A 27,579-nucleotide genomic window follows, 5' to 3' on the forward strand; every position below is an offset into this window, starting at 1 on the left:
TTGCTTACAGTTCTCACTTATTGAGGCTTTTCATTCTGAATTTGAAGGTCAAGTGCTTATAAATATGGGAACATTAAATAAATCATGTATTTCATGTTTTATCCCCTTTATACTAAAAAAAAACCTATGCAATAATGGCATTTCTTTTCCTTCTTTTTTAATATAGTGGGATGCATCCTGCTTTTTTCCTGGAGTTCACCCCTGTGGCTTGGATTTATCACTGTAGCATCTGTCTTCGATCTATGTGTTAACTAGAAATCAAGGGAAGACATGAGGAGGTTTGTTTACTGCAAGGTGGTTCTAGCCACTTCACTGATGTGGGTTCTCGTCGATGTCTTCCTACTCCTGTACTTCAGTGAATGTAACAAATGCGATGACAAGAAGGAGAGGTCCCTGCTACCTGCACTCAGGGGTAAGTGCTTACGAAGCAAATGTTGCTTACAGAGATGACAGCTGTGGTGACTCTCGACAAAACGTGAAACTTTGAAGTAGGGATTTTTTTCAGCTCTTGAGTTAGCAGAGCATTTTGGCAGAACTATTAATGTACATTTAACCGGGGGAAAGTTACTTCCTTCTCTCAGCCTCAGGTGTCCTGTTGGCAGAAATGAGAAGAGTTAGGTAACCTCTAAGGTACCTTCCAATTTCATAATTCCAGTGTTCTGTGACTGTATGGAAAGAATAATTTAGTGAACATTCAATTGGACAGAATTTAAAATTTAGGCCTCCAGAAGCAAAAACCCTTGGAGGCTAAGCACCTAACATACAAGGGGACAACTACTTAAGTAAGATGGTGGGGGTTGTAGCAAAATGCAAGGACACATGACACCCAGACTTCCAGAAGCAATAAACAGATGAACAAACAAACAAACAACTTTTTAAACAAAACGCATGTTGATGGCCAGATTCAGATTCAACAACCAAATTATTGCCTTGTGTTAAGTGCAAAAGGTAATGTCAGGTACAGGATAACATCACTTTAACTCAGTATTTCCCTCTTTAGGGATCGGTTTCATTGACAGGATAAGAGTGAATGATAAAGAAACGTAAAGATTTTTATACATGGTGGTTTATTAAGTCAAGTCGTAGGGATTCATTTTCTGCAGTTTATTAGTGTGACAAAAAGTAAGCCTTCAGTTCCATTTGAAATGTTTGTACCTTTTGGGGCACCTGGGTGGCTCAGTCGGTTAAGCATCCAACTTTCATTTAGGTCATGATCTCGCGGTTCATGAGTTTGAGTTCCTCATTTGGCTTTGCACTGACAGCTCAGAGCCTGGAGCCTGCTTCAGATTCTGTGTCTCTCTCTCTCTCTCTCTCTCTCCCTCTCTCTCTCTCTCTCTCTCTCTCCCCCTCCCCCGCTCATGTTCTGTCTCTCTCTCTCTCTCAAAAATAAATAAAACATTAAAAAAATTAAAAAAATTAAATGTTTGTACCTTTTGGAAAAGTAAATCTAAATGACTGGCTTGAGATTTGCATTTATTTGCAAAAAGTAGATACAGTCTGCTTTTAATGTTACAGATATTTTTGAGGTCATCTATGAATCAAAATATGTTAATAAGCAACTGTTGGTTATATGAGGCTTGGGAAACACAGAAGAGCATTTCCAAAAATTAGTTTTTGTGAAAAAGTATTTTGGACATTTTTTTTTTTTTTTTTTTGCATCAGATTGTAGCAGTGCTCTTACTCAATTGGAGGTATTCTGATGATCTTCCTCTTTGTGAAATGAGTTTCTTTCACTGTAGTTTTTGCCTAGCACAAAAAATTGAAAGTACCTTGGAAGTGACTGAGCCTCGACCCATTTATGTAGTTTATATGCATATTTTATGCCTTTATACTAGAATTATTCAAAGAGGAGAACTTTATGAGTCTATCGGTTTTTGATAAATGAACATGAGGATTGATATGCTAATCTTTGGTTAAAATCCCAGAAAAAAATCCTCCTTCTCTGCTTCTTTGTTAACTCAGTTGAGCTGCTGCTTGGCTGAAAGTGGAAATGTGGTTTGTTGGGTCTCATCAGTTTGGAATGATCACTTTGTCATTTGTTGAATAGAGACTTCTAGATTGGTCACACAAAAAAATGTCATAATCTGATTCAGCAAAACTATGACAGCTTATTCTGCAAGTACCAAAAAAGTACAGCTTTGCTGATTTAAGTCCTTAATGCTCAGTCTTAAATCTCAAAATGTGAAATTTAATGACGCAAGGCAAAAATAGTAATTTTTCCTTATACTTAAGTTGTAAAATTAAACTATATCCTCCTTATTTTTAAGACTTAGTTAATGCTGTACATTAATATTTGTCTTGAATAAATGGGACTAAACTATAGGGTTTTAATTTTATTTTCTAATGTTACTTATTATTTCAGAATATTGCTCTATATAGGAATTTCTCCACATATTTAAAATAGTAACTTATTTACAGGCAGATGATGCGGTGCAAAGCGTATGTGCCTCAAAATTTCATGTCCTGCACATGTTAGAAACAGTCTTTTTGACTTAAAAAAAATGTTGATCCTTTTGGACTTAGGTGTCTCCATTATTTAAAAAACAAGGTTTTGTACTAGGTGATTTCTCAGATCCCTTTTAGTGCTAAATTTTAAACTGGTTTAAAGTACCCAATACTGGCATACACTATGAATTCATTTTTAAGATACACGTATTAATTTATTTATCAATTCATCAATTATTTAAGTGCCTATTGGGTCAACATTTTGTACACCTTAAACTTATATAATGTTCTATGACAATTATATCAAAAAAAAGAAAAGAAGGGAAAAGCCCAGTGATGGACAAAGGAAGACAAATTTCAAGCACCAGGACTTCTGAGTTCACAGTTAGTACAGATTGCCACATAGTTAAAAGCCCAGATTTTGTTCATCAACCTGGTCCTTGTCTCCTCCCCCTTGATCCAGTTGTATGACTTTGGCAAATCCCTTGGCAAAATCTTAATGTTTTCACTTCAGATCAGAACCTGAGAGATAGTAATTCTGCTTCACAGGGTTGCCTTGAGAATTAAATAGGATAATATGCATAAACCGTACAGTGAAGTATTGGTTCATGATAACCCTTTATCAATATCTGCTAAATGTTGTGAAGGTGCATGTATAGTCTGGATGATGCTCCAGACAGACTTTGCTCTTCAAGGTGAGTCAGGTCCCCAGTGGGGCATGTGTGGGGGGGTAGTGGTTATTTTGGGTGTAGCCCCAAAGGAGGAAGTCACTCAAATAAAATATTTGTTAAGTATCTACTACCTGCTAAGACCTGGTGGTATAAAGGAACTGAGGTTCCTACTATCTGGAACTTATAGTCACTAATAAAGTAAACATTTCTCTCTCCCTCTCTCTTAATCTCTCTCTCTCCCTTTCTCTCTGTAAAAACATAATTTAGAAATGATTACGAAGCATAATGTGTGCAATGGATATTAGGATGAGGAAGAGGGATGCTCTCAGTAGGAAAATGTGTCTAGATTCTTAGATAACATTTCACAGAGGCTGTGGCATTTAAGCTGAGTCTAAATTATGCAAGTAGGAAATAGCTAATTAGAGAAGAAGGTACTAAAATTTTTATGAAATAATAGAGATTACAGGATAATTCTGAATGAGATAATACAGAACTCTTATAAGATTAGTAAGACTGTAATATTGGTACAAGAGATCACAATGGGTAGACAAATTGCCTAATGGAATCGCATACACTCTAGAAGTAGACTTATGCATATTTGGGCATTCAGAATGTGACAGGAGCACTGCAGATCAATGGCAGAGAGAAGGGCTTTTCAATAAATGGATCTGAAAATAAAATGGTAATCGAGGTGGAAAGCATGAAATTGGATGCCTACCTCATGTCATAAACCAAGACAAACTTTGGCTTTATTAATGTCAACAATAAAACTAAAACTTTTAGCAGAAAAGTATTTGGACATAAGACTTTGAATTAAGGGAGAATTGTAAAAATACTAAACAAATAACATTGACCATAAAGAAAATTATTGATAAATTTAACTATATTAAAATTGAGAAAGTTGTTTCATTCAAATATGCCTTAAAAGAGAAGTTACAAACTGTAAATGTTAAAAGAGCATGCAACTGAGAAATTATTAAGTGTATGTATGTATATACAGATGTGTATATGTGTGTGTGTATATATACATATATATATATATATATATACACATATATATATATATCCTATTAATAAGAAAAGTACAAATAACCCAATAAGAAAAAAAATGGGCAACAGCCATGAAGAGACACTGCTTAGAAAGGGAACACATATAGCAGAAAAAACTTATGAAGAAATATTTAACATCAACTGTGATCAGGGAAACACAGCCCGAGGCTACAACGACATATTATATCAATTCAGTTGGCAAAAATCAAAAAGGTTGATAATACCAATTGTTAGAGGTTATGCATCTCCACATTTTTTATAACTTTAGATAACAGTTTATTTCTGAAATCTGAACATTGATATGTAACCCATGAATTGTTATCATATACTTAAGAAAATTTCTCCCACATAGACAAATATCTCATAGCACTCCTGTTCATAAAAGTAAAAGCTGAGAATAACCCATGGACGCATCAATGGGAAAGCTGATGAATGAATTGTGATATACTAATGCAAGAGAATAGTACATATATTTTACAATGAATCTATGAATGAATTTTGATAATACAGTAGTAAGTTTTATCCCTCAAAAATGATAAATAACATGGTGCAGTTTTAAAAGCTGTAAAAATTTTTAAAAATTGCATTTTAAGAATATGTAGAAATGCAACAAGACTGTATAAAGCGAGCAAGTTTAATTATGATAATAGGATTTAGGATGTTTATTGTCATGTGTTGGATGAGACAGGGTCATGAGATGGGGATGAACATTTTGACTGAATGTGGGGCATTAGTAGTGCCCTAGATTTGTTTTTGATGCGGGTTTTTAATGTGTTTGTTACAGTATATGGATAACAAATGAGTAAGAGCCAGGGAATGGATTTAAAAATTGGGAACCCAATGAATGGCTTTAAAAGCGAGCAGATATGATTTCCTTTATATTATGGAAAGATCAGTATGGATTCAGTATGGATTCAGTTGTGGAGAATGGATTGGAGAAGAAACAGTCTCATTAGGGAGGTTGGGTAGGAAGTTGTGGTAGTGTTCCATCAACTTTGTGTAGGCAGTGATGCCTACTTAGAGCAGAGGAATGGTGGCGAGGTGTTACGGAAGTAGATAAAATGAAGAGGTATTTGAGATATGGGAGCTGGATGCATGACTGGCTCTGGCAGGTGTAGGATATGGGAGGGCCAAGGACAAGTCTTGGGTTTCTTGAGGGCATTGTTTGGCCCAGTTTCCTCAAAGGGAAAAATGTAGGAGGAGAGGATTTGAGAGCAGACAGGAGTTTATTTTAGATAGGTTGAATGTGAGACACCTGTTAGACAACTAAATGGAATTGTTCAGTAGGAAGTTGGCTACATTATTAAACTCCAATATCAAACCATCACTTTTATGGAAACTTTTTTTCTAAAATAGATTACATTCTTCTTTATTAAATAAGGCATATGGGATATAATTGAATCTTTGTTACTGAGTCAGCATTATCATTTTTTAACATCAATTATTGAATGATGCTTTTTTAAAAAAAGATTAAAAGATTATTTCAGGGACTTTATGGGAGCATGCAGACCTGTTCCAATATTAAATACAGACACGTAAATCCTTTTTCTTCTTCTATTTTCTAAAGGATTGCTTTTTGGTGACATAAGTACTTGTTAGGGGAGGATCTTAACTTTTTATGCCACCCTGGGGCCACCTGGAACTAAAATGTACTGAAGGATATTTCGAACTCCTAAATGGCATGGAATACTAACTAGTGGTACTCCCAATTTGGAAGAATTAGATATTTGAGAGAATAGGCATTTAAAAAGACCAGTGCTGCGGCAGTGCACCTAGATACATTGTGGACAAATTTGAGGTCATGTGGCAGGTTTGCTTGAGCCCTCTATCATAGTGGGTCCTACTCCTGGCTGCACTACTAACAGCCTATATCTGAAGGCAAGTTAATTCATCTCTCTGGGCCTCAGTTGCCATCTGTGAAATGAAGTGAATATGAGTCATGATTTTAAAAATCATGCTGGTCTTTAAATGAATGATTATATGTTTATAGCTCCCCCCCCCCATGAAAATATGAAAAGTGAACTCTTTTACTGTCTAGTTTTTGGTCAGTCTACAAATAATGTGTGGCCCAAGAGGAGAAGTAGTGATATGGAGGTGACATGATGGATGGATTTTGCTTAGAAACCCCAGAGGGGTTCTTATCATTACAGAGAACAGGAAGGATATAATGTTATGATATTCAAGACAGGGGGGAACCTAGCTTTCTTTAAGGATCCTGATATTAGTATATTATGCATACTTAGGTATGTGTATAGTATATTACACATACTTAGGGAATGAAATGAAATTTACTTTAAAAGGGAGGGGGTTTCTGGGGCACCTGGGTGGCTCAGTCGGTTAAGCGTCCAACTTTGGCTCAGGTCATGATCTCACAGTCTGTGAGTTCGAGCCCCGCATTGGGCTCTGTGCTTACAGCTCAGAGCCTGGAGCCTGCCTCGGATTCTATGCCTTGTTCTCTCTCTGCCCCTCCCCCACTTGTGCTCTGTCTCTCTCTGTCTCTCAAAAATAAATGAATGTAAAAATAAAAACTTTTAAAGCGAGGGGGTTTCTAAGAAAGAATTGTTGCTTGTATGTAAACAAAGATAAGCACATAAGCCAATAATGATCAGAATAACAGTAATTATAAACTGTTAACTATTCTCCATTAGTTACAAATGTTAACTCATTAATTTTTTAACAAAATATTTGTGAAGTAGGCATTATTCTTTTACATATGAAGAAACTGAGGCAGCGTAAGTATATGGGAAAATACTCCCGTGTTTTCTTTTACTCACACATAGAATACAACAGTTCCAGATGTGTGGGCTTTATCTCCACACGAAGCTATTGTCTACATTAGTTGAGGGTCCTGTAATCCTGATACTATCTCCTGGAGTGAGCATCAGACCTCACAAGATAAGGGCTCATCCCATAAGAGTGCTCCCACTTCAGACACCAATCTCAAGTCCCAGACTGTCACCTGTACTCTTGACACACCAGTTGTGAATTGGGGTTTCTAGGACTCCCTTTTTAAGTTTGCTAATTTGTTAGAGTGCCTCATAGAAATCAGAGAAATGGCTAGTTACATTTACTGGTTTATTATAAAAAATATAATAAAGGGCATGAACGAACAACCAGATGAAGAGATGTATCTACATAGGGTGAATAAAGTTCAGAAGGGTCCCAAAGGAAGGAGCTTCTCTTCCCATTGGATTTGGTGTGTGCCATGTCCTGTCAGGTTGACGTGTTTACCAACCCAGGAGTCTCTGAACTCCGTGTTTTTGGGATTTTTATGGAGGCTACATCTCATAGAAGTGACCAATCATTAACTCATCTCTATCCCCTCTCCCCTTCCCAGAAGATAGAAGTGAGGCTGAGAGATCCAGGCTTCTAATCATGGCGTGGTCTATCTGGTGACCAGCCCCCAGCCAGGAGCCAATTAGATGGCCACCAAGTGTTGCCTTATTAGGACAGAAATGACTTCCATCACGCAGGAAATTGCAAGAGATTTAGGAGCTTTGTATCAAAGACCAAATATTAGAACAAGAGATGCTCCTAGTGCTGTTATCATTTAGAAAATCACAAGGGTTAGAGGTGCTGTGTGTGTGTGTGTGTGTGTGTGTGTGTGTGTGTGTGTGTTATATAGAGTGAGTTTAAGGGGGAGTGCCAGAATTTTCACAACCAATAGAATAGGATTTGGTTATTAAGGTATTGGTTATTAACACTTTTATTACATAAAGTACTCTGTTATCAATAAATGTCAGTTTGTACTAGTACCATTCTTTCATTGGGATACCAGTATGGAGTACATATTCTGAAAACTTGAACTGAGTGTTTTGTCTTTACTCTCAGAGGCACTGTAGACCCTGCCAGGTCTCCCTGGCTAGTAAGATGTATAAATTCCAATGAGGAAAATATTTCCTAGGGATCCTCTGTTTTCAGATCATTTATCTAACACTGTCACCTTATCTGGCATTTTAAGGTTTTACAAAGTTGCTGTTAACCCCTTGTGTCACTTAAGACCTTTTCACTGCTGCTCTGAATTAGGGGAAATGAAGAAAATGAGTGGAATTGCTGACCAGTAACCCCAATTTAATACTTCCACGTTTCCCTTCATTCTGCCTGGGAGAATGACTTGTTTTGTTTTGCTTTGTTTTGTTTTGTTTTGTTTTGTTTCCTCATAAATCCAAGGACGTCACAGGTAGCCTTGTTCTCTTGGAATCCTGACAGTGGGCTATTGCATCAGTCTTTTATTTCTTTCTAGATGATCTCCTCATTACATTAACACCCATCCATGTAATCATTTATTAAACAGTGAATGTTTGATTAATCTTTGGTACTTTAAAGAAGAATTCCTGTGTACAGGTGTGAGGGAAAACTGAAAACTGGTAAAGTGTTAAAACTAACACCAAATTTTCCTTTTTTTTTCAAAATAAAAATATGGTTTCAACTCTTGGGGGCAGGGTAGAAAAGTGAAATTGATTAAATACATTGTCAGTATTGGAATCGCCCTGAATAAATTATGATGACTGCTGGAGCTCTCAGGCAATAATATTTATAGTCGTTCAAAAAGTAGGACATATCGACACAGTTAGAGTGGAGAAAATGTATTTTCCAGATAGGTTTCAATCAGATTTATAAATAGTTTTCAAAAATCAATAGGCCTTATAGAATTATGACCTTTGATATTTTCTTCAGCCTTCTATACTTTATCCACAAGTCCCTCTGATCTCTCTTTCAGACCGCATTGATATGTCAATGTTGGGAATGAAAATAAATTATAATAATGAACTATTATTTTATAATTTAAAATAAATTACAATAATGAACTATTATTGAGTGTACTTTTTCAGGTTACTATCTGACACAGTAAACTTAATTTTACATGTATATATATAGTATATATATAGTTTTGATTAATTCTTAGTGTAGCATTGAGGAAAGGTACCATTATTATCCTCATTTTCATAGGTAAAACTGAGACCTCAAATGGTTAATTGAATTCCCCAAGGTTGCAAAACTGGTACGAAGGAAAAAGGGACTCACAACCTGGTTTGTCAGACTTCTGAGCCCGGACCTTGAACTGTATTCTGTGTCCCTGAATTAGGTGTGCCTAGACTCCTTTTAGGGAAAACAAATAAATAGCATTTGTGTGCTATTTATGAAATATTTACATAAATACGGGTATTTCTAGAGTACATAGAAGGAGGTGGCCACTGACCTTGGGGAAAAAATGTCTTAGTTAATATACTTAAGAGACAAGTATTCTGACAGGCACTTTGCCTTATTTCAGACTTTAGCAATTTTGCAATTATTAAATCTCTACAGTATATTATGTTGCAGTTTTCCTCAGCACTTGTCTTTGGGGCTAAGCCTCTGAAGTCTTAGAAAGAATAGTTAAATTTATGAACAGTAGTGAAACATTAATTTTTTTTCAAAGCTTAATAAGACCAATTGATACAATTCTTTCATCCATTTATTCACTAGAAGTACTGGGCTGGATACTCAGAAATATACAGAATTTAGTCAAATAAAACATCTGTCTTCAAGAATTGCAGCCTAGTGGAGATACGACATGTACGTGCATGATGTGTATATAAATAACTACATTACGCAATAGAAAGTAGTGGCTGTTGAGAGAAGGATACCAAATGAATTACTAGGAGAGGACTTGAAGTATATAAATTATGTGGACTTGTGAAAATTGGGAGGGAGTGAATACAGGAGGAAATAAAGTGCCGTTTTCAAAGTGAGGATGTAAGAGGACAGTGAATTGATTGATTGAAGCAGAATCAGACATAAAGGGAATTTCTAGATTTTATATTGAAAGGTGGGAGACAGATTTTAAAGGACTTTGAGTGCTGGAGAAAAAAGTTTCTAACTTTGTTTTCTAGGAAATGGGGCACCACTGAAGGTTTCTGGAAAAGAAAGTTATGTTGATCATCAGCTGAGGGTTAGCAGAGAGTGAAATGGTGTCATACACACACACACACACACACACACACACACACACACACACACACACATATATACACGTATATACACACACACACACACACACATACATACACATATATTTAAATTGTTCACTTTGCAAATTCGTTGGTAGGCACAAGAAAATTTTATGTTTTGTATTATCAAATTTAGATAGTTTTAATAAGTTTTCTACTCAAATCTTAACTAATTCAGTATTAAACAAGCTGAGCCAATTCTTTCAATGCTTGATTTGCATCGGAGCTGGGGATAGAGGGATAAAGAAGCCATTCTTGTTCTCATGTTTAGGAAAGGGAGAAAATAATTCAGAATTGTATGAATGAAATGTCAGCATATCAATGCTGTACTATCAGGAGGAGAGAGAATTTATGACATAAAAATAAAAAAAGAAAAAGAAAAAAGTATCAATAAGACACTATCTGTCTTTTGATGGCAAGATCTAATTTTCAATTCCATAAAGACTTGAGCTGATTGACGGATAAAACTATTTGCATATTAACCCACCAATAAAATGGGAATGGGCAAATTTTATCTCTAATCATTGGAAACATTTTTACTAAAGAGCTATGTTGCAGCAGAGACAATTGGCTAAATAGAATTTTTATCAGTTTTGTCCACTTCTGTCCTTAGCACCTGAAACACTACCTGGTTCATTGTGGATGCTCAAAGAATGATTATTGAATGAATAAAGAATAGAATGTGTCATCAGCTTGATACTTTCCAAGTGTTCTCATGATTATAGGATATCCAGTTTAGGTTGATAATTAAGAAATTTGGAATAACTCACTTATCACGGCAAAAGTATTTTTTGTTGTTTACATACCTGGTCCAAACTACTTCTTTTATCCTTTATTGGTGTATTTTACAACCCAAATGATATATTTATAGCCAGGGGACCATCTTTTTTCTTTCACAATTTGTCTTGTGTTACACTATATATACTGTCTCTGATGCAGAGGCATGTAAGATAACTGCATATTGACATGTGGTATTTCTCTGGATCGAGCATGTGTATCATGTGAGATATGTGGAATGAATCAATACATAGAGGACGCAGAGGAATGTTTATGAAAATTAGATTAAGGAATTTTGAGAAAAAAAAAAGATGTAGATATATGGTATATTTAATTAATCTGTGAAAAGAAGCTAGGGTAAATGGAGATGACAGAAAACAAATATTAGAAAGTAATATTGGAAAGCTTTAGAAATGAAAAATCCAATCAAAAAGGAAAATTACCGAGGATAAGTTGTACAACAGGACCCATGGTTAGTCAGTAATCAAGGGTATATGTAAATATAGCTTTGGGAATGAATGAGGATAGTATTTGGTTAAAGAATATTTTTGTAATCAATTTTGTTGAGGTATAATATAATGCTCAACTTTAAGTGTCCAGTTGAAAGAGTTTTGACAAAGAAATCCTGGGGTTCAAGCTCACAATCAGGTATGTCCCCCCAAAAAATTCCTTCACACCCCCTGTGCAGGCAATTCCTCCGACCTAGCCACACAACCACTGATCTGGTTTTGGTGACTGTTGGTTAGTTTTGCTTATTCTAGAACATCTGACCAATGGAATGTACAGTATGAGCTCCTGTGTATCTGGTGACTTTTGCTCAGCATAAGGATTTTAAGATTACTCCGTGCTATTGAGTGCATCAGTCGTTACTGCTGAGAAGTCTCCTATTACTTCTTGCATACACTACAATTTGTTTACCCTTTAGCCTGATGATGGACATTTGGGTTTGTTCAATACCTGTTATGACTAAAGCTGCTGCATTTGTACAAGAATCTTTGTGTGGACATATGTTTTCACAACTCTGGTAAATATCAAGGAGTGATAGTGCTGAGTCACAGGCTAAGTGTATTTTAATTTGGTGACATAATGCCAGTTTATTTCTTCAGGTTGTTAAACTATTTGCTTTTCTCATCAGTGACATAGGAGAGAGAGGTCTGGTTACTCCACATCCTGGCCAACATTTCATAGCCAATGCTTTTAATTTTAGCTATTTTTGTAAGCGTGTGATAAATATCTCATTTGAGTTAATTTGCATGCCTGGTAACTAGTGATACTGAATAACTTGTCATGTTTTTGTTGGCCAGTCTTCTTTTATGAAGTGTCTGTCATATTCTTCTGCCTATTTTGTAATTGGGTTGTTTGTGGCTTGCTTTAAAAAAAATGGTATCTTTTAAAGAGCAGAGATTTTTAATTTTGATGAAGTCCAGTGTATCATTTTTATTTCTTTTATGGTTCCTTTTGTGTCCTAAGAAATCTTTGCCTATGCTAAGGCCATGATGACTTTCATCTGTATTTTCCCCAGAAGATTTATAGTTTTAGCCTTTAAGCTTTGAGTTAATTTTTGTGTATGATGTGAGAAGAGTCAAGATTACTTTTTTCCTAAAATAAAAACCCAGCTGTTCCAGAAACATTTGTTCCTTGAAGATAAAAAAAGGCATGGATTTTCGAAATCAGCATGATATTTTCATGTAATACTCCCCAGTTTATACCTATACATTTTCCTATTATATGTATGACTTGGGTTCAAATACTTGAGTTTACTTTCTAGAATTCAATTCATATCTGAGCTGTCAGCACAGAGTCCGACGCGGGGCTCGAACTCACGAACTGTGAGATCATGACCTGAGCTGAAGTCGGACGCTTAACTGACTGAGCCACCCAGGCGCCCCTAGACATTTTTTTTTTAAATTTGTTTTCATGTTTATGTATTTTGAGAGAGAGAGAGAAGAGGGAGTGAGCACACACACACTGAGGAGGGGCAGACAGAGAGAGAAAGAGAGAGAGAGAATCCCAAGTAAGCTCTGTGTTGTCAGCGCAGAGCCCACATGGGGCCCCATCCACAAACCATGAGATCATGACCTGAGCTGAATCAAGAGTTGGACACAACTGACAGAGCCACCCAGGTGCACCTAGACATTTGGATTTGAAGACAAATGGAAATCTAATATAAAACTATGCTTAAAAATATAGTAATATTTTTTTCTGATAATAAAATTAATAAATATTGTAGAAAAATTTTAAATACAAATAAAAATAAAGAAGAAAGATAACCAGGAATTCCATCCAGAAATTGGCATCATAAAATAAAATTTAATATTTTAATTTTTTGATGGATATAACATGGGCATTTTGTTCTGAATGAAATATTTGTTCAAAACATGATTTTAGCCATTGCATAACAGTTTATCATATGTATAAACTATAATTTTCATAATGAAGTACTTTTTAATTTTTATAGATTACTTGTATTTTTTTTTACCACAAAATAATGTTATAAACACCTTTAGGAAGTTTGAAATATTGAAAATGTTGCTAATTATATACTTAGGTTAGATTTTTGGTTGTGAGATTTACTTTTTTCAAGGCATACATATTTTTAAAAGGCTTTTCATAGATATTTCTGATGACTTCCTGTAAAGCCTTTTAATCTTCAAATCTCATCATCAATGTATGAGGACACTTATCTCACCACACTATTTATAATTTAATTTAAAACATATTTGCTAATTAGAGTACTTTCTACTCACAATTTTTTTTTTTACAGTTCTCAGTTTTTATTGTACTTACATGTAAATTTTATCATTAAATACTAGGTGTAAGTATATGCTGGCCTTCTGTACAGATTTTTGAATTAAAAAAAAATAAATGGATGGTTGGCTTAAAAATGTTATATATCAGGGGCACCTGGGTGACTCACTCGGTTGACTGTCCAGCTCTTGACTTCAGCTCAGGTCATGATCTTGCTTTTTGTGGGTTCCAGCCCTCTGTCATGCTCTGCATTGACAGTGTGGAGCCTGCTTGGGATTCTCTCTCTCCTCTCTTTCTGTCCCTCCCCTGCTTTCTCTCTCTCTCTCTCTCTCTCTCTCTCTCTCAAAATAAATAAATTAAAAAAAAAATTAAAACTGTGATATATTAGTCACTGTAGATATATTCAACAATGATAAAATCTAGGTGGTGGTAAAATTTTGTTTCTATACTATGACATATTTTGCAGTACAAGTAAACTCCATGGGGCAGGAAAAACAGCATAAAACTTTGGGCTGCAATTGGAGGAAAAACCTGTTCAGGAATAAACGGACAGGTCCTTGTAATCCCCAGTTCTTTTAGTTTTTGTTTTTACACTTTTTTTTTTTTTTTACGTTAAGTGATTTGATCTATATGTATTTTATTTTAGTGTAGGAATGAGAGTATATTTTTTTCTATAGTTACTTGTTATAGATATCTTTCCCCTCATCACTGATTTGTAATGTTAAAAAGAACATTATATAGATAGATTAGATAGAAAATCTTTGTATCTACCAAGGTCTTTATGTCAGTCTGTTTATTTGATTCTATTGATTTGTCTTCTAATTCATATCCCAGAGCTAAACTCTTTTGATGATTTAACTTTCTATTATCTGATGAAACTCTGACAAGTTTGCAGACTGCTCTGGTCTGGAGAATGAGAACATTTCACTTCTAATCTTGGCTTTGCTACTCTCAATGTGTTGCTCATATCACTCTATCTTCATCTGTAAAATGAGAGGCTTGCTACAGACCTATTCTTTTTCTATATTTTAGAATTATATTTTTATGTTAATTAATGGGAATATTTAAATCTTACCATATTTAAATATAAAAAAAGTTTGATAAATAAAATCAGGCTGTAGAAATGTACAGAAAATGCATCCAAAACCTGTATTTGGCATTACTATAACCACTATACTTTATCTTTTTTGTTTCATACTGTTTGGAGATACATTTATGTGTGTTTTCTTAGAGGTCTGTCATACTGATTCTGTTAGATTGGTAGAATGAGTGGGGATATTGGGAATAAAATATTATAGTGACAAGAACATTGGTGCTGTGGTTGTGAGATATGGATTTTATCATGATTCTGGATTTAACAAAAAGTGTGATCCAGAGAAAATTTCATTTCTCTCTTTCCAGGATTAAATATTTGCTTTAAGAAACATAAAAGGCTCTACAGAACAACATTAGTGCACAACATTCACCTGAAGTTAATAGTTCTGAAAACAAAACCTTGTTCCTTGAGTATAAATGCTTTTAAGATATTGTTACTAAAAATCATTTAAATATATGATTCTTTCTCTGGAAGATTAATTCTCCTTTCAGATTATAGTAACACATAATATTTATTTAAAAATGTTTTTTTTCAATGTAAAAAATATAAGATAGGATATAAAAAAACACCTACAAGCCAGCCACATATAGATTATTATAGTTAAAGTTTTGGTTTATTTCTTTATGTTTATAATAGGGATTCTACTGTGTTTTGTTTCATATATCTTGCTTTAATTCTCTCAATTTGTATTTTGTACATTTATCTGCATCATCAAATGTTCCTTAAAACAGTTTCACTGGCTGTACATTATTCTAATACATCATAATTTGTTTAAGCATTTCTGTCTTTTAAAAAGGGGATAAAAAATTAAAAGTCTTTCTTTATTAGTTCTCATTTATAACTGTCCTTATTATTTGCTGCTATATAGTATGGTTCTTTTGTAGTTTTCTTTGTGTCTTTTAATCTGTCAATTGTAATTTATATCATTATTGGTATACCCATTCTGAGCATGCTAAATTCTACCAATCATTATATGAGCTGTGAACTAGATCTCAAAAGATCAGATTCCAGAAGGTGAGAAATTGTTCTTGAGGAACTTGGCACTCTTGCAGGATTGGAAGAATCGTGTGCATTATCAACATCTTCACCATCGTTAGATCTATCTCATTGTCCCCTTTATACCAAACCCTACACTCTGAGTACCACGTGCCATAGCATTAAGGCTTCAGATATCCTTATGGAGAAGTTAAGAGAGAATCATCTTGACAGGATTTTTTTGGCACTTAGCGTCTTTGAATTATCTGTTAAATGCAGGCTACTCCAGTAAGGTTCTTTCTACCATGACTCCACCAAAAATGCTTTTACAAAGACCACTTTATGAAGTTTTCATCTTGCTAAATCCGAGTGCCAATTCTCAACCTTTATCTTACTTGACCATGAATAACAGTTAATCATTTCTACCTCCTTGTAATACTTTTGTTCTTGTTTTAAAGGCTATCACAGTCTCCTGATTTTTTATCTCACTGACTGCTCCTTCTCAATCTGCTTTACAAGCTCCTTCTCATCACCTCACTTGTGAAGGTTGAGTTCACCCAGGAAATGAGATTTGATTTATCTATTCTTTCTCTATGCTCACTCTTTTAGTGATCTCATCTAATATGATCTCTTTGCTTTATAGGCTATCTTACAGTTTTACAACCTCCAACCTTATATATCCATCCCACACTTTTCACCTAATTTTTAGACATTTATGCCCAAGGCTTACTTGATACAGTCCATTGGATTCTAAAAGATATCTTAGTCTTACTGAGTCCAGAACTGAACTTCTGATATTCCCCCTAAAGCTTCCCTACCTGTAGTCCTCTCCACCTCAGTTTTAGCGGCCCCAGAACTCTAGTTGCTTAAGCTAAATATCTTAGTCATCCTTAACTTTTCTCTTTCTTTCACATTCCATTTTAGCAGATCCTTTTTCTTCTTCCTTCAAAATGCATTCAGAATTCAAACATTTCTCCCCAATTCACCAGTTTCTCCGCTTCTATCTTTGCTCACCTATAATGTATTCCCAACAGACCAGCTAGAGTGATTCTTTTAAAGCTTAAATCAAGGGGCGCCTGGGTGGCTCAGTCGGTTGAGCGTCTGACTTCAGCTCAGGTCATGATCTCTCAGTTTGTGAGTTCGAGCCCCGCATCGGGCTCTGTGCTAACAAACAGCTCAGAGCCTGGAGCCTGCTTCAGATTCTGTGTCTCCCTCTCTCTCTCTCCCCCTCCCCTGCTCATGCTCTGTCTCTCAAAAATAAATAAATGTTAAAAATTTTTTTTTAAATAAAATAAAACTTAAATCAAATCATGTGATTCCTATGCCCAAACTACATCATTGGCTCTCTGTCACTCAGAGTAAAAGTGAAAGTTCCTAAATGGCAGAACCAAGTTCTGTAACACCTGTGCTAAAGTCCTGTTAATCTCCCTTAGTTCATTCTACTCCATTCAGCCTGCCTTTTTTGCTATTCTTGGAATATGTCACCTCAGGGCCTTTGTACTTACTGACTTTTCTGTCAGTAATGTTCTTTCTCCAATTGTCTTCATGTCCTATTTTTTGCACATTTCCTCAAATGTATATGATAGAGTGTGGCCTCCACTGTGTCTACTATTTAAAAATTTAAATTGTTTCTTATCCCTGAACTCCTTATCTTTCTTTTCTGTGTTGTTTTCCCCTGCAGCATTTTTACCACCTGAAATATTATATGTTTTTCTTATTTACATTATTTTCTCCCTCCCTGCTGACAACAAAAAAATGATCTATATAGTTTACTGTTGTGATTCTGGTGGCTACAAGTGCCTGGCACATCAGCTGTGTGAGTGAGGCAAGAAATACTGACTGATTACTTGCTTTATGCTACCATGATAAAGGGATCTGTAGAGTAAAAATTCAGCTTTTGTTCCATAAATAAAGTACTACTGGAGAGAATCATTTCAAGACTCTAACTAAAAATCTAATCAGAACATAAACAGTACATAAACATGATCAATATATAAAGAAAACATGAAATTTTCAAATACAGGTTTTCCTCAGCTGAAAGCATAATTTTTTTCACATAACTTTATAATATTAATAAAAATGTGTGTATTATCATAGGTGCTATTTTTCATTTTTCAACAAATTGGTAGAATACTTCAAACAAATTGGTGTTGTGGGTTGCGTAGTGTCTGAAAAAAAATTCTACCTAGAATGTCTGGATGTGACCGTGTTTGGAAATGGGACCCTTGCGGATGTAGTTAGTTAAGAGATCATACTGGATTAGGTTGGACCCCCATTGCAATGACTAGTTTCCTTAAAAGAGAAAGAGTGACCAGAGAGAGAGACACAGAAATGAGACCATGAAAATGAAAAGGAGACCATGTGAAAATAGAGGCAGAGATTGGAATTATGCTGCCACAAGTCAAGGTGTTCCTTCCAGAAGCTGGAAGAAGAAGCAAGGAAAGATTCTTCACTAGAGCCTTTGAAGGGAGCATGGCCCTCTGACAACCTGATTTTGGACTCCTAGCCTCCAGAACTGTGAGAGAATAAATTTCTGTTGAAGACACTAAGTTCGTGGTAATTTGTTATGGTTGCCCTAGGAGACTACTAGTTTTATTAGTACTAGTAACTATTTTTTAAATACAACTACTAATAACCATTTTTTAAAATGTTCCACAGTCATAAAAGTACAGGAAGAGTGAGACATGGCGTGTCTCAAGTCACAGAGTAGTTGTCAGGATACTGAAGATGATATTCGGAAATCTTCATCAAGATTCAAGATGCTACTACAAATACACTTCTCTAACCTTTCTAACTTTAATATCAGGATAAGAATAAAATATTTAGAGTTCTTTGAAGATATGAATATATATTTTAGAAAGTCACCTATGCTAGAAAAGAAATTAAGAAATATTAAAATATACAGACTTTAAGTAACTTCTATAAACAGACTGCTGAAATGATCATTTATATTATACAATTTGAAGTTCTCACTTCTCATGACAAATGGAGCTACAAATGAATTGGAAGCTATGTCATAATTTGTCCATGGAACTCTTTTTAGTAAGTACACAGAGTAAAACTTACTAGTAAGGATCACGCAGGGTACTCTATGAAATGGCCTCATTGAAAGAACTTTATGTATATAACATTTTGGAATTGGTACCCACATGACAAAGAGCAAATGAAAGAATGATGTAAAGATAGTTATTGCATTTTAGAGATTGTAACAGTCTTAGAAATCATCTAACCCCACTATTTTCAAATTTCTCAAAATTTTCAAAGACCTAGAATACATTTTTGAGTCAATTCTTATATAAATACAATTTATAAATCAATAAAATAATATATAGAACTTCTATATGTAAAGGAGGAGTTAGTGATCCATAGCTTTTTGTTTTGTTTTGTTTTGTTTTGTTTTGTTTTGTTTTGTTAAAGGGAATGGAGATCCAAGAGAATGAATCACTTATCAAAGTTAGACCAGTGCTAGAGGCTAAGGTAAACCTACTGAGGATTCCAACCTAGTGCCCTGTTCAGAAATTATAGTAACTGTGAAAGGGCCTATACAGTTCGCAACCTTGTTTTCGGCCTCATGAGTTTTGTAACACCTCTTGCTGAAATGTTATCACTATCATTATATCTACTGTGCCCAATATCATTAAAAGTTACTGATATTTACCAAGAACTACCCAAAATCCGTTAATACACTATTTTTGATGTTCTCTGGTGGAACGTATTTTATAGTTTAATTATTAACAATTCACTGAAGATTTCTGCAATCTAAGCTTAAGGTAACCAATGTTTTTCCTCTTAGTCTACATAATACCTTATCTAAGCTTCTTCCATTATAATCTCTTTATTTTCAAGCTATTTATGTGGATTTTTGTTGTTCTACCAAGGGCACTTTGTATTTAGGACTTAAGATCCATCTGTGACTCAGGAAATCATGTGCCACAGTGTCTTTCGTAGAGCAAGTATAGAACCAACACATGGTGAATGAATCAACTTTGATCTAGTTTGGATACCCTCTACTTTATGGTGGTTCTTTGAAGATCTGTAACTTGTCTGTACTATTCTCATGCCCACCAAGTGGAAAGAAATGAACATGGCTATATATAGATGATCTTATCTGATCACTTGATATAAAATGTCTGGAAGAGTCTATTGATGGCTGTTATGAACATTGTGTGCCCTCAATAAATATTTGTTGAATGAACATTTATAATAGGTCTGCATTTCAAAGCTGAAGACTAATTTGAGGTTGCCAATGATATATAGACTTTACTTAGACTAGTTCCTGAAATTATCTTTCACTTGTGCTTTTTTCTTTGAACTGTCTTGCTGCCTTGATGTTCTTCTCCTTCCAATCTATTCTACACACTGATGGGAGATAAATCTTCGTGAAACACTACTTTGATGCTGTTACTTGCCTGCTCAGTGTCCTTCAATAACTTCCTACTAATGGCAGCTCAAAGTCATAACTCCTTACTCTGGCACTAGAAGTTGTCTATAGTCTGTCCACAGCACAAAATACTAGTCTTAGCCCTAAATGCTTTACGAAATATTCAGTGTATAGTGGTTAACACATGGACATTAGCGTGAAAAGGATTTTCATTTTAATCCTAAATTTGTCATTTCATAAAGGTGTATGTGACCTTGTACAATTCATTTGCCATTATAAGCCTCAGTTTCTTCATTTTGAAAATGGGAATAATGACCTCATCTACTTTCATTTGTTCCTTCAGTAAATGTCTATTGGGTACCTACTATGTGCTAGATGCTTCTCTGAGTATTGGGATAAATCAGCTAACACAATAGACAAAATTACTGTGGAGTTGCATGCTAGTGAGGAGGACGGTGTATTCCAGAAGGTATAATTACTATGAAAAAAATGTGGGTGAGGACTATCAAGAATTGGGAGGAGGTAGTGGTGAAGAGGAAGGATGGAAATTAGTCTTGGAACAACTGAAGTATTCTTCCTCCCTTACTTTCCAGAAATCACAGATCTACCATAAGAATTCATATTTTAGAGATAAAACTGATTCAAACTTTCTATTACTTGTTTTGTCAGAAGGTCCTAGGGAATTGTAGTTATGTGTAAGAAAAAGAAGTTGATTTTGACAGCTTAATATTCCTAAACCTTTATAATGTAAAATAGTCTAGATGAAGAAGTGAATATTTTTTGTTTCTACTTGATGAGTGAGAGACTTTCAGAATTCTTGATTAGTATATTGTATGGGTATCACCCTTAGATAATATTTTATACCATTCTCTACTTTGCATCTGACTTTGTTGTTTTCCTTTTGTTTGTGTAAAAATGCACAAATTAAGTAGGGGAAATGGGGAATTTGCGCAATGAATTTCAAATCAAAGTAATATGAATATACCTGAATTTCAATTCAAGGTAATATACATCTTCATGACATTATTATTGGTTTTCTTCTGCTTATAACCCTTTCATGGCATACCTTGGCAATAGACTCAAACCCAAATTCTTACTGTGCCTTGTAGTCTGTGGATCACTGGTTCTGAACACTGGATGCATATCAGATTGATTGGAGGCCCTGGAAACAAATGCTTCTGTTTGAACACCACTTCCCCCCGTCTCTGCTGATACAATTGGTCTCTGGTAGAACCTTGGCATCGGTGCTTGTAAAACTCGTCAGGTGATTTAATATGCAACCTGGCCTGGATTTAAGCGAACTAATCCGTTTTTTCCCTCTAACCTCGTCTCCATAACTTACTTTTCTCTGCTCACAGGCCTTGTTTCCATTCCTTCAAATTACATGTTACACTCATCTCAGGGCCTTTGCATTTTCTGCTTAAAATGTTTTCTCCCAGATGCATTCATTTAACATTTCAACAAATATTTATTGATCACCTCCTCACCCTTTGAGGATAAAACTGAAATAAAATGAAATAAAATAAAACAAATCCCTGTTAGCCTGGCTGCTAGTTTCTTTTCATTAAAGGATTCAATTTAAATATCAGATTCTGCACCTTCCCTGACCATGTCAGCTGAAATAGCTACTCCTAAGCTATTCTCTGTCCCCTTACCCCATTTTAATTCCATAGCCCTATCTTCTGTATTCTGGATTTGCCTTGATCTGTTGTGTCTCCCACCTATAGAACATATGTTCTATGATGATGAAAATTTTGTGTTTCATTCAAAATTTCATTCTCAGTGCCTAGAATAATAGTGTTGGCTATTCTATGGCTTTTGAATATAGTAGGTATTTGATAATTAATGAATTAATCAACTATCTAATATAATGAAATATGAGCTCTATAGTTACTAAACTGAGTTTCATTTACCGTGAAGCTATTGGAGCATAAGCTTTGGGGTCCGATATGATCAGGAACCATTTCCAATTTCGTATTTTTTGTAATGAGATCCTCCAAAATGAGTAAGTTTCAAGCCTTATAAAACATGGATGTCTCCTATACCTAAACTAAGTTTTCTTCTAAGCTAATGAGGCATTGACTTATCAGGAAAAAAATATTTGTATGGCTTTAGTTAAATAAGTAAAATAACTTTGCTCTAAAGAGCAGGCTATGTTGGAATCATGTGAGCTGGGTGAATAAAAGATGAATAAAACATTTGGAACTAATAATAAATGAGAAATAGCTCATTTTGGAAAACGAGAGGAGTTCATTTTAGCTTTTATTGCAGAAACAGGCTTTTCTGTTAATCTTCTGCATTGGGCCATTTACAATAAGTTACATAACACATATATTTAATTCCATACTATTAAGTAATTAATTGCTGCAGAGCATTTGATGTTTTATTTTTAAGTACATTTTTGATAAAAAATGAAAAACATGGAAATATATGATTGGCAATCTTCAATGCTTGATTGAAAGTGGTGTGAATTTAGACTTTTAAAAAATTAATCATTTGAATGTACATTTAAAATACATTAGAGCTTTAGTTAGAATAAAGTCTTGAAATAATTCCATCTAAAGAATATTTTTAAAAGCGTATTCTTCTGATAATAGAAGGTGTGGTAGCCTTAACTAAATCAATCATTTATGTTATAGTTCTTTTAAACATTGCCCTGGTCAATTTGAGGGGATATTTTTCTTTGAGAAAGCCTTGGAAACAAGTAGTATATTTGCAATAAAATCTCACACTAGTAAGCTGTCATTCAAGGCCCTTCATAGTATGACTTAAATATTCCTTCCCATCTCTTGTTTCCCCAGGAAAAGGGTGCTACTGACTCTCTTCAAAATGCGTATGATTTTGTCCTGCCTTGTAGATTTGCTCATACTGTTTTATATTTCTAGACTCACCTTGCCTCTCAAAGCGTGGCCCTTAAGCCAGCAGTATTGGCGTCACCTCAGAGCATTTTACAAAAATGCAGAATCTTAGATTCCACCCAAATCAACTGAATCAGAATCTCCATATTAATGAGGTTTCCAGGTTATTCATATACATATTAAAATGTAGAAGTAAAGTCTAATTTTTGATATTCTAATTTTTCTTCCTATGCATACCTCTACCTATTGAAGTCTCCTCTGAATCCTCTAGAGAAATGTGATGTCTCAAACAACCTGGAGGTTATTGTATTTTTAAAAATATTGCCTTTAATTATTGCTATTTATGCACAAGCTTCTTCCTTGAGGATACTATTCATGCTTAAACCATCGCCTAAGTAAATGGATTGTTTAGATCTTCCAAACATGTTCTGTTAAGTGATGATATCCACGCTTCCCAGAACATTACAAATGGAGTACTGAATTTAATGCAAACTAAATTTCTCTGAGGTAAGAAGACAGATTATTGTCTATAAACTCCCTAAGCTGTTGTTTAATTGCTGACATTGCTGGTTCTCAGAGTCAGAAACTTTCCATCTTTTCCTCTAAAATGGTAATGGGGAAAGGAAATCTGAAGACGCTCCCTTCATTTTTCTTATGGCTGAGACCCTATGGAATTAGGCCTGGATTATCATCTCTGATTTCACTGAGGCAGCCTGACTGTGAATTCCTGCTTTTCTTCCTTGCTTTGGGTGACCTTTAGCAAGTATCTTAGCTAAGTTTCCTCATCTATGAAATGGGGATAATGGTAATATAATAACAATACCTACTTCATAATTTTGTCGTTAGGATTAAGTTATATCTGCAGACAATGTTGCATAGTTTTTAGAATGTAATGAACACTCTGAAGTGACTATTATTATTGATATTATTGTTAGTTTGTTATTTTAAATCTAGGTTACTTTAGTGTACCTAAAGGAAGCTCATACAAAATTTCTTGAAGTCAAATTATTTAATTTATATTTACTTTTAACAAATTGCCCCAAATCAATAGTTTTGATCTTTAAATATGGATATTTTCATGAATCTTGTCAGTAATTCAGCTAGCCACACTTATTTAGATGATTTGCCAGATTGCTAAGGGGCATAGGATCCAAAATTAATGTAGCAGTAAAGACTTCCTTGCTTTTGAACAGATCAATATCTGTATGTGAACCAGAGGCACTTACAACTAAATATCCAGGAATAAATTAAAAATAGATTCACTGTTGTTAGATGGAGTTAGGGATCTAAGATTATGGTCTCTGACAAAACTTAGTGACCCAAATACATGTTCCTCTTATACTATCTCACGTTCTGTAATGTTTGTCAATTTCAGTAGGCATTGATATGCCTGGATGCTCAAAAGGATATTGAAGAATTGAGCTCTTTAATCAGTAATAGATTTCAAAACACAAATGCAAATCATAATCATTCTCTAATAGAATCTTTGTATAGGACACCATACATACAAATAAAACATTTTGTATATATGATTCTAGACATTCTTCAACCACATTAAAGAGGTTGAAAAAAATAGAGGAAAGCAATTTCAGAATCTAAAATGAGACTGTTCTGCCTCTTGAAAGAAGACTAAAAGGATTCAAAGTTTTAAATCTGGTCGAAAGTCTATGAAATCAGATGAAAGGTAGGCCATATTTTCATCCATATTCCAGATTATCACTTAGTAATTCAACTGATAGATACTCCTGGAGCTCTGTTCTGTGCAAGACACTATAATATATGCTAGGATACAAGGGAGAGCCAGAGAGTCCAGCCAGCATGGAACATAAACTTGAAAAATAGAATTGCATGTTGATTTACAATTATGATAATGTTTCCAATCCAAAATGATATGACAGCATGTAAATGGTGACCTGATCTTATCTGTGCCAAGGCCCTGGGGCAAGGAGGAATTGCCAGATTTGAAGGACTGAGAAAATGCTAATATTGCTGGCAGACCGAGATCAGGGAAGCTAATGGTATGGTCAAATCGCTCTAGGCTATAGTAAGAGTATTGCTTTTAATTCTAAAAGCAGTGGGACACCACTGAAGGATTTTAAACAGGGAAACCCAAAGGTCATAATTAACTGCTATGTGAAAAAAATAGATTAGAAAACCTGAAAAGTGGGTGAGAGGGAAGACCTGTTGGAAGGTTACTGCAGTAGCTTGGAAAGTGACATAATGGTAGCTTGAACCAGTTTAGTGACAGCAGAGATGGAGAATAGGGAGAGTAGATGGATTTGAGAACAGAAGATTTAAGAATAGTGGGCATAGCTTAGAGACAGTTGGAAATTGGGGATGAATGAGAAAGGAGGTGATTAAGATGGTTCCAGGTTTCCTGCTTGAGCTATTGCATGGATGATAGTGATCTTTGCTAAGAAAATTAGTTTAGTCTTGGATAGGTTGCTCTTGAGATACCCCTGAGAGGTTGATGTAAAAATGCTCAGTAAGTAGCTGAATACACATTTCTGAAGCTTAGAGAACCGTGAAGCAACTTTAAAATGCGAAAACTATCATTATAAAGCAAATGAAGGGAAGTACTTCTGCAGTAATCATATAAACCTAAGTGACTTGTCATCTTACCTTTCTTGAAGTGCAAGTAGAAAATAGAAGTAGGCTTTCAAAGGATTTAGGTGCATGCAGTGGTTTGCAAACTTTGTTTCTCAAGTCCTAAGGTATCATGAAGGAGCCTCAGGGCATCTTGGGTGCTGAGGAGGTATTTGGGAATAGGAGACCAGGCCCTTAACCTTCTTTTCGAGGAAAGGGGCTCAGATTTTATCAGCTATATTGGCAGCAATTCAAATTATACTTTACTTTTAAAAGGATTCATTTTTAAAATTAAAAATCTCTACGTCTATGGATGGAAATTCTCTGATCCATTATTAAGGAATAGGGCGGGATCTGAGTTCACATAGGGCAACTACTCCTACTTATCTTCGAAACTAAATATTGGATCGGAAGGACTATTTGGTCTCGTGCAAAGTTATTTTCATCCCTGTGATATATTTGAAAGATCATTTTCAGAAACAATAGGGCAAAAGTCGCTCCAGTCCACAGTTTCATACTGTGAGTTTTGCCTTGTCACCTGAGACCAGTGGTTCATTGTACCAGATCATATCCTTTCAGTTTACAGATTTTTACCAGTTGCCTGGAACACTAGTGGTCCATTTCCAGTATTCCTCTGCTTGAGATGGAATAACCTGAAATAAATTTTGTCTTGCTAGTCACCTTTTCTATTGTCTATTGTCTTGTTATTAATTTACTGTATATTTTATCATGTCTATTACTGTAATGGCATTTTCGGGATTAGGGAGTGGTGTTGCCCTTTTTCTTGCTACGAAGGACAAATAATTACCATGCACAGAATGCTCTTGTACTACAGGAACTGAAAAGGTCTAATTTCAGCTTTCTAGTGCTCTTTCAAATTGACACTCAGCTGTAACAAATGTGTGCTGGGAGAAATTAACATTTTTTTTTCCTCATATTTCACTACAATCCACAAGAACAAATACAGTTCCACATTGATCATTTTAGGCCAGTGAAACGTTAAGAATCAAAGTGACAGGCTCAGAGAGAAGTTATACTGTGGAATTAAACTTTATGATCCATTTGCAAGGATTAAAACGTACTTGGCTCATCTTAGTAAGTAAATACTGCTACATTTATTTAAATATTGATCTGTTTTCAGTGGAAGGATTAAGTGAATTTCAAAATGTGGAGGTTATAAATGTATGCAAAACATTTTCTACTGCGATACAAATCCTGTGCCATTTCACTTTACAAGTCTGTAAATAGGTTGCTGATAGCTGCAAATTCTGTTGTTAAGTTGTAGCCATCATCTGTCACCAAGTTTGTATGTTGAAGACAGGGACAGATTAGTTTCTGCATAACATCTGTCAGTGAAGATAGCTACTTCCTTTTGTGGTTGAGAAGCTTAACTCCCTTTAGCAGGTAATATAGGGACTATTCTAAGATTCACTCTGTATTTGCTTTAACAAGTGGCATGTTGAAGCTATAACTTCTACCTGGACTTTCAGAAATATGTTGAATGATCTTCACCAAACATTATGTTTCATTCCATTTTTCAAAATAATTTGTACATGGTCTCAGAAATATAACTTATACAAAACAAAAGAGATAAGAGTTGTTTTTAATCTGCCTGGAGGGAAAAAAAAAGTATGTATTCAATAAAAAGTTTGGTATTTTCTGTACCAGAGTGCTGAGAATATTTCAGGTACTAGTATATTTAAGATGATGAAAAATTTTGTTATTTGAAGAGAAAAAACAAGACTAAATTTACTCAATTTACTGAAAGGAGAACTATGTCTATTTGGCAATAATTTAGGTGAATATTAGCTATATTTTATAAAGTTGATTTATCAGAAACATGAAAGCAATCCTGATTGATATAAGCCTATTTTATTTATAAGCTAATTTTCTTTATGTAGATAGTGAACTTTGGCATGAACAGTGAGTAGTGAAATTTGCTATAGTTTCTTTAATTTTTACTGTTTTTTAAAGTAAATATTGGGGTGCCTGGGTGTCTTGG

General features: G+C 34.8%; 1 protein-coding gene across 2 annotated transcripts in view; it reads left to right on the forward strand.

Annotated features, from left to right (window-relative positions):
• The window catches only part of GALNT13 (polypeptide N-acetylgalactosaminyltransferase 13), a 499,222-nt gene that overhangs the window by 32,782 nt on the left and 438,861 nt on the right, over positions 1-27,579 (forward strand). For both annotated transcript variants that reach the window (XM_015535906.2, XM_042994459.1), the window contains exon 2: positions 167-412. In XM_015535906.2, the coding sequence (XP_015391392.2) occupies positions 271-412 (142 nt within the window). In that variant the 5' untranslated portion in view covers positions 167-270. The remainder of the gene's footprint in view (positions 1-166; positions 413-27,579) is intronic.

Source organism: Panthera tigris, chromosome C1 (assembly GCF_018350195.1).
Source record: "Panthera tigris isolate Pti1 chromosome C1, P.tigris_Pti1_mat1.1, whole genome shotgun sequence".
Classification (NCBI taxonomy): Eukaryota; Metazoa; Chordata; class Mammalia; order Carnivora; family Felidae; genus Panthera; species Panthera tigris.